The sequence below is a fragment of the Porites lutea genome, chromosome 13 (genome assembly GCF_958299795.1).
Source record: "Porites lutea chromosome 13, jaPorLute2.1, whole genome shotgun sequence".
NCBI classification, from domain to species: Eukaryota; Metazoa; Cnidaria; class Anthozoa; order Scleractinia; family Poritidae; genus Porites; species Porites lutea.
The window spans coordinates 436,541-445,101 of NC_133213.1; the positions used below are offsets into that span (position 1 = coordinate 436,541).

General features: G+C 39.4%; 2 protein-coding genes across 3 annotated transcripts; one reads left to right on the forward strand and one right to left on the reverse strand.

Annotated features, from left to right (window-relative positions):
* Positions 1-122: 122 nt before the first annotated feature.
* On the reverse strand, positions 123-7,265 carry LOC140922802 (uncharacterized). 2 transcript variants are annotated; one of them, XM_073372826.1, is made up of 3 exons: positions 6,999-7,265; positions 1,417-2,292; positions 123-1,052 (listed from the first exon to the last, which is right to left on the reverse strand). In XM_073372826.1, exons 2-3 carry the CDS (start codon positions 2,224-2,226, stop codon positions 339-341), a joined length of 1,524 nt encoding a protein of 507 aa, XP_073228927.1. In that variant the 5' UTR covers positions 2,227-2,292; positions 6,999-7,265; the 3' UTR covers positions 123-338. The 2 variants fall into 2 exon arrangements, with proteins under 2 accessions (XP_073228927.1, XP_073228926.1); XM_073372825.1 differs by lacking the exon at positions 6,999-7,265 and having other exon boundaries at positions 1,417-2,446.
* LOC140922808 (transmembrane reductase CYB561D2-like) lies at positions 5,798-8,105 on the forward strand. Its single transcript, XM_073372834.1, has 3 exons — positions 5,798-5,969; positions 6,712-6,749; positions 7,262-8,105. Exons 1-3 carry the CDS (start codon positions 5,798-5,800, stop codon positions 7,769-7,771), a joined length of 720 nt encoding a protein of 239 aa, XP_073228935.1. The 3' UTR covers positions 7,772-8,105.
* The last annotated feature ends 456 nt before the right edge of the window (positions 8,106-8,561 follow it).

Below are 8,561 nucleotides of genomic sequence, written 5' to 3' on the forward strand. Positions count from 1 at the left end.
AATCTAGGAATTCATACCGGCACAAACCTACACGAACCTGGCAAAATTGTTTGAAACTTGGCCATTGGTACAAAGCACTTCCTTGTGTCCATGTAACATAAACATTAATTATTCTTCGTGTAATAGGAAAAACTAGCCATAAAACTACTACATATATTACACTGAATTTACACCCTGGCTTTTCATAAACTGGGGCAACTCGATTATTTATCCATAAGAGACCACTGTGCGCATGATTACACAATATCACGTATCCCGCACGCTTGACTTTTCGTGAGATAAAAAAGGGATAAATTCTCGTAGCATTTGGAGCAATTAATTGAGGTGTCAAGCGATCCTTATTGGCCGTTAAACTTTAGTATCTGCACGCTTCTGGACAAGATACTCTCCTCTCCACACGTGGCTACAATTTGTCTGTCTTTAGTAAGTGCAATGTCCCTCGCTCCTGATACCGTTTTCATTGAAGACACTTGACTTCCGTCTGGGCGGAGTACACGTATCTCGCGCGGGATCCCGTGGTAAGCTAACAAAGTGTTGTTAGATAGGTCAAAAGTAATTTTGATTGGATACACGATGTCAATACCCATGTTGTCTCTCTGCCCTAGGGAGTATTTGTCCTCGTCGAAGGAAGTTTCAAACGCGCCTTCAGCATCAAATACTTTAATCATGGTGATGTTTTTCTTGCTATCTGAATCAGAGACGAAAAACTTTCCATTGTAGAAGATAGCTTTCTCAGGGCTTACAAGTTGATCTTCGCCCAATTCCATCTCAAGGCTGTACTCTTCGCCATCTTTACTGTAAACTTGAATGCAAGGACGCAAGCCATTACATGCAACAAGGATCCGTTCGTCAGCGTCTACAAATATGCTGCTAAAACTAAGATCATCATCATCATCAACTTCGGCCAGGCAGCGGATGAATTTACCAGAGATATCGAACAATTGTATGCTTTGCGGGCCATCTAGTGGCCCATCCGATACCACAATGTTATTGTTGGGGAGGAAAAATATCCCATCGGGGCATTCCATTGTAACATCTCCGTCTTGGCCAACCTTAAAGAAGTAAAAGATTAATAAATATTATGGGAACTGGTCATTCTCCAGAGTGCTGCGTTATTATTATTATTATTATTATTATTATTATTATTAGACGAATAAAAGTGGTGATGGTGGTAATGACGTTGATGCTAACGATGACGATGATGAGTAGGATGGTGACGACGATGGGAGTCCATCCAATAGGCTTCTGACGATAATGATGACGACAAGAACATGCAATGAGTGTGATGATTATGAGGATGATATTAAAGATGACATGTACGATGACAATGACCGACTTGCACCAATTTGAGACACATGGCAACAAGGTTGAAAAATGACGCATAATTCCAGACGAGGTACGGTGGACATAACTAACCTGACAATTAAAAGAGCCATCAGGATTAAACAGCCAAACGCATTCATTGCCATAATCCGTGACTGCCAAATGACCATCAGCATTCGATGCAACAGCGCCTGGGTTAAAGAAACTCTTGAACTGTAGTGGTACCTTAAGTGAGCGAATGACTTCCGCTGCGTCCCTGTAAGACACGTTGGGGGCAGTGTTTTTAATTGACGCAATGGGGGTAATACCCGAGGTATTTAGATCACTCAGTAGGGTGGGGGCCTTGCGATTTCCTTGAATAGTTGCCAGTCCCTCCTCTTTGATGCTCTGTATGATCTTGCGACTCGGAGTAAGATCTAGTAAAAATATCGCTGGAGGTTTCTTGTCACCGTTCTCTGCTCCCCCATTCATTAAACTTCGTTTCTCTCTTTCAATCGCTTCATCGATCTTTTTAAACAGCTCCTTTTCCTTCTCCTCCAGTAGTTTTCTCAGCTTTTCTGTCATCTCCTGTGCTTGCTTTTTCATTCGCTGTTCTTGTTCCTCAAGGGGAGGAGGCGAATCCTCGTCTGTATTCTTCGATTTCCTCCGCTCTGATCGCTCGGACGTCGCTTTGCGTTCTCTTGGCTTTCGTTCTGTGCGTTCTTTCTTTATTTGGCCGCTTTTCGCTTCCACTAAACGCAGAATACGGTAGTCGGTTGGAAGCATAGCTATCCCACCCATAGGCAGAGGTAATTCTTGCTTGTCGATCGGACAAAATATCTTGAGAGCATTCTTAGGTGCAATATCAGACAGACAACTCTGGCAGATTGTATGCAAGCACGGAAGCTGTTTTGGCTCTTCCATATATTCTTCATTACAAACTGGACATGATGTACTGTCACTGGATGGGAGGCTGTCCCTCTTTGCCTTCTGGAAAAAAGCCATAGTAACAAAATCACTTTCAGTCCGCTTTGAACAGAACAAGTTACTGTCGAAGAGACTCGAACGAAAATGCGAGATTGCAATAAAACAAAGTTCAACAGTCTTGTCAGATCAAGAAGAATTGTTTAGAATCATTGAAAATCATTTCTTATCTGGCTGCGCCGTCCAATCACAGTCAACCTATTCCTTGTGTTTTTGTTCAAAAATTAGATTAACATCTATCATGATCTATGTGTTCTGGGCTCGAAAACCAAGAGCAAAGAAACGAAAAATTATCCATTCACAAGTGTCGTAAAACTATTTCATGTTTTTGAAGGTTTGCTTCCATTCTTCGGTGCGAAAGTGAATGAAAAACAAAACAGAACTACTAAAAACGATTCACTGCAATCGTGGCGAATTTCACTGGCTGTGACTTGCAATCAGTCACGGATAAAAACAGAAAACATTTTAATGACTTCCTGTGCATTTTTTGATCAAACTTCCTTTTCAATTATCGTTATCTATAAGCCAAAGCACACATTCCATAAATAAGGTAAGAATTTGTTCATTTATGTGTCCATTTTAGCTTTAACTACAACAGATTTCACTGAACTGCGTCACTTCTGTTCCAGGAGTCCTGGGGTTACTGCTATGCTCATTGGGCCGTTAACGATGGGCTGTTTTGTTCCCGGTTTACACAACAAACTGCAAGCCTCTGATAACATTTACCCTGTTTGTGGTCCTCTGGAATACTTTCTTTAAACTTTAGTTGAAGTCCAATCATCTTTGCCAAAAGATGAGCGGACTTCATACTTATGGTCAAGCCCCACTGGACGATCGACCACTCCGGTCTTTGATATTCCGTGGAAATTTTTGTTAAAAAAACAATCTTTAAAAATTTCCTCCGGATTCCTATAAACGCCTCCGGTCAGATATCTGACTGCTACAGTGGTGGGAGTATCTCCCCTCCCCTCCACAGCAGGGCGGATAAAGGTTGGGCGGTGAAACGAGCGCGTCTGAGCAAAAAGGTGTGATGCAGTGGACTGGAACTCTGCTTAGAAATGTCGCTTGTTTTCGACTTCGGTCAGGACTTGCGATGTGGTTTGCATATTAGACACTGCCACTGTCACTGAATTATGGCGGCTAGATTTGTTTTCTTGCACTTCTTCCTCGTTCCTTTCCTGGTACGCTGTCTCCAAGAGGCAAATGTTGCTATTTTTTGCGGGAGGTTTAGTTGGAGTAGACAAACATCTCTTTCAAAGGGTTTCTTTTATTACTTCCATGACTCTACCACTGAATTATATTTTCGTTCTGCTACTCGCCAATGTCAATGTTATTCCAAAACAAAAACAACTAAGTACTGCCTAAAACACGAAGGAAAATCTCATCCATGTCATCCATGTCAAAACTAAAAGACAGCAGATCGTGTTTCATAACTAGATGACGTGTATTTTATAAATGCGTGCAGCTCGTGCAAGGTGAAATTATGCTAATTTCAATCACCATCATCCTTCTTTTTAATTTTGAAAAAAACATTTCATACGTCTTTCTGGTTCTTTGAAACTTCAAAATTAGTTTCCCCTCAGTTTTAACTGTTTATCTTGTTTTGTTTTAGAGAGAAAAACGGAGAAAAAACCTTACAACTAACCTCAACAAATTTTGTTTACATGCGGCTGCCGGATTTGCAACGCATTGCGCGAATCGCCATGGCGTGTTGGACCCGAGAAGCAAAGTTTGAAGAAGTACAACGCCACTATATCAATATATATCAATCTAATTTTTTGTTATGTGATATAAAATTTTTCCCCCTTTAACATATGTAAAAATTGAGGTTAAGAAGTGTTAAGCTTTTGCAAACGAAACGGTGAAAGACGATTAGGTGATATTTAGTGGAAGGAGGAGGTATTCAACACCTTCAAATTAAACTCAAATTTTGGCATTATACGACCAACAAGTTTGACTTATAGACGTACAGACACAAACATATGAAACTGTTCATTGATATTGTTATGAAACGAATTTATCTATTTAACACTGTAGCCTGAAATTACAGAAAGAAAATAGGATTTCCGGTTTGCAAAAAGGAAAATTTCGCCGGCCTTCAAGCGCACCGGAAGCGCGGAAAGAGCACTCGTGCCAGTCCAACTCCGCATCACACATTAAATGAAGAGCGGAGCGCTCGTTTCACCGCCCAACCCAGGGCGGATAAAGGTTGGGCGATGAAACGAGCGCTCCGCTCTTCATTTAATGTGTGATGCGGAGTAGGACTGGCACGAGCGCTCTTTCCGCGCTTCCGGTGCGCTTGAAGGCCGGCGAAATTTTCCTTTTTGCAAACCGGAAATCCTATTTTCTTTCTGTAATTTCAGGCTACAATGTTAAATAGATAAATTCGTTTCATAACAATATCAACAAACAGTTTCATATGTTTGTGTCTGTACGTCTATAAGTCAAACTTGTTGGTCGTATAATGCCAAAATTTGAGTTTAATTTGAAAGTGTTGAATACCTCCTCCTTCCACTAAATATCACCTAATCGTCTTTCACCGTTTCGTTTGCAAAAGCTTAACACTTCTTAACCTCAATTTTTACATATGTCAAAGGGGGATAAATTTTGTATAACATAACAAAAAATTAGATTGATATATATTGATATAGTGGCGTTATATTTCTTCAAACTTTGCTTCTCGGGTGCAACGCGCCATGGCGATTCGCGCAATGCGTTACAAATCCGGTAACCGCAGGTAAACAAAATTTATTGAGGTTAGTTGTAAGGTTTTTTCTCCGTTTTTCTCTCTAAAACAAAACAAGATAAACAGTAAAAACTGGGGTGAAACTAATTTTGAAGTTTCGAAGAAACAGAAAGACGTGTGAGATGTTTTTTTTCCAAATTAAAAAGAAGGATGATGGTGATTGAAATTAGCATAATTTCACCTTGCACGAGCTGCACGCATTTATAAAATACACGTCATCTAGTTATGAAACACGATCTGCTGTCTTTTAGTTTTGGCATGGATGATATGGATGAGATTTTCCCTCGTGTTTTAGACAGTACTTAGATGTTTTTGTTTTGGAATAACATCGACATTGGCGAGTAGCAGAACGAAAATATAATTCAGTGGTAGAGTCATGGAAGTAATAAAAGAAACCCTTTGAAAGCGATGTTTGTCTACTCCAACTAAACCTCACGCAAAAAATAGCAACCTTTGCCTCTCGGAGACAGCGTACCAGCACAAAGGAACGAGGAAGAAGTGCAAGAAAACAAATCAAGCCGCTAAATTCAGTGACAGCGGCAGTGTCTAATGTACAAACCACATCGCAAGCCCTGACTAAAGTCGAAAACAAGCGACATTTCTAAGCAGAGTCCCAGTCCACTGCATCACACCTTTTTGCTCGGACGCGCTCGTTTCACCGCCCAACCTTTATCCGCCCTGCTCCACAGTGTCTTCTTCCCCAACCCTCCCTCCCATCGCTCCTTGCGTGACAAAAAAACAGGAAAGGCTTGGTTACCTATATAAATGAAGGAAGAAAGTCCTCCGATCAAACGGGAATCTTCACAGCTGTCTTCAGCTGTTCCTTCACCAACAGAGAAAATTAGGAAAGTGGAAAGAAGCACTTTTTTAAGCATGGTACATATAGTCGCTGTGGGTCTCCCTTTATTGGTGATATGGTTTGCCCAACCTGGAACAAGTAAGTGATCTTTACGTCGTTCATGTTTGTTTTTCATGTAAAATCTTATTAGCTGAAAGAGGCTAAACGCTTTTTTACATGTAGAAACCTTTCACTAAAGTCGCCCTTTTGAAAGAAGTCAGTCTAAAAGATTAAGAAAATTGTTTAGTACTAATCTAAAGATTTTTCTTAAATTTTTAGCTAACTTAAACAAAATACCCGTACGATCAAACTCAACCTACTTTTGAAATGACTCCTGGGTTCAAACCTTTCTCAGTTTTAAACAAAATATTAGTGCAAGTAAATAGATTCCCTATGATTAGAGGTGAGAGTCTAAAAAATCCATGAACCAAAATTAAAGTTCAATTATTTTACCTCATCCTTTTTTACCAGTGTACTATATACATAAACAAAGTACTTGAAAATTTGGTTCTCTTTCTCTGTTGGTGAGGAATTTGGTTTCATCCTGGGAGTTGAGAATGTAAACTGAGTACCTTAATAAAGTGATTTAAAAGCTGACCTCAGACAACGTGCTATCACCAAAAACATCAGCTTTTAGATCTCTGTACAGACCACAAATAATATAATACTCCCCCAAAATCCTAAACTTGTGAATTTTGGTAGACTTTCCCTTTGAATCCAGAGTATTCTCTTGTCTCCACTGGTAACATGAAACAAAACTGAATAAATTTTTCAAACCATACATGTTGTGATTTTCTTGTGTTTTTGAAATTTGTTTTGTTGTTCGTCACGATCCATTTAGGTCTGTTTTCGTGGCATCCTACCCTTATGGCGTTGAGTGTGAGTATGTCGGACATTAATGTATATTTTGTTAGATTCGGAGAGTAAATAAATCAAAATTCAGGGGAAAAACATTTGTAAATACTGAAGGATGAATCTTGCACCAAGTGAAGAAATAATAGGATCAACTTATTTAATACATGATCTTATACCTGCATTAACTCCGTCAATCAATTTATTACCTAAAAAAATAAATGACAAACAGTTTGCTTTCACTGGCATGAAACAATGATATATTTATTACTTCACCTTGCGATCTCTGGGTCTTATTGGCTATGACTTTTGTTGGTCACTTCCTTTGAGAATCCTGTGGAGATGAGACTGCATAGTTGCTTAAAAATTTTTCAACATCTGATCAGGACTTGAAAAATATGTTTTTGGCCATTGCTGTTTACCGCTCCTGTTTGTTATTTCTATGTGCTTTAAAATATGTTGACTAAGCTGTGGTTGTTTTGACTCCTCTGAACTTGCTGTGGCTGTCCACAAATAACTTCATTTCCTTTTTATTTCAGTTTGGTTTCCTGATGTTTGAGGCAATCCTGATGTTTTCACCACAAAGTTCACTTATCTTGTCATCCCCTCGTGCAACCAAGATCAAATTCCACTGGATTCTACAAACTGCGGCTGTGATCTCTGCTCTAGGGGGCTTTGCAGCTATCTATATCAACAAGAATATGCACAACAAACCACATTTTCAAAGCTGGCATGGACTTTTTGGTTTCTGCACCGTTATCCTCATCTGTCTCCAGTCTCTCCAGGGTGTTGGTGTTTTGTACACAAAGTTGCCAATTGCAAGAAAGATGAAACCACGCCAGTTGAAACAGTTGCATGCTGTTTGTGGATCTCTTGTGTTTCTTGTTGCCTGTGTTACTCTTGGTCTTGGCTTTTACTCAAACTGGTTTACAAAGAACGTTCACGTTTATGTTCAGTTCTGTAGTGTTTTATCTTGCATAGCATTTGCAGGCATTGTTATTGGCCAGGTATATACTGAGTATGGTTTAAAGAGGCCTCTTGGAACGTAATAGTTGTTTGAATATTTAGTCTTTTTTTTTGTTTTTTCCCAAAAATATGAACTGGTTTTTCAGAAGCTTTTGCCTTGAATAAAAATTTTACAAGATGAGTCCCAGGACTCACCATGACTATTTGTTCCAAAATCACTGACCATGTTTGGTTGGTTTGATTGATTTCCTTTTTTTAACCATCTCAGACTATAGTTGAAATGCTAATGAAAAGCATTATGCAGGAATTGGCAGACCTCAATGGGCCATTCGCACGATGAACTGTTTTTACTACTAAGACCAGAATTCATTTCGTGTTTCCTTTTATATTTAAATTTGGTAATCCCCGTGAGGTTTAGAGCGGTTTTCACTTGACTGTCGTAAAACCAAAACCAAAGTAAATACACTAGCCAACCAAAGGGCGTAGTAAAACCAAAACCAAAACCAAAACCAATCCCTTTCGACAGTCAAGTGAAAACCGCTCTAAATAACAAAAGCCTTAATTTGCACAGGAAAGCAATACCCTGGAGGATTCTGGTCATAGTAATAAAATGACGCCGTGGTGCAAATGGCCTATTTTGCAAAATATAAATTATGCTTGCTTGATAAACTTTACTTGCATGTGATGTGTAGTGGGTGTGTGTGTGTGTTGAGGAATAGGTACCAAATATAAGTATAGCCAGCACTATCATGTTTCAGCCAAAAATTGTTGAACTTATCTTATACCTTTATCTTTATGCCAAATACAATGCTGTCATTAACACAGAGGGGTAGAAGGACATAGAAAGCTTTTAGAAAGGCAGACAAAAGCAGG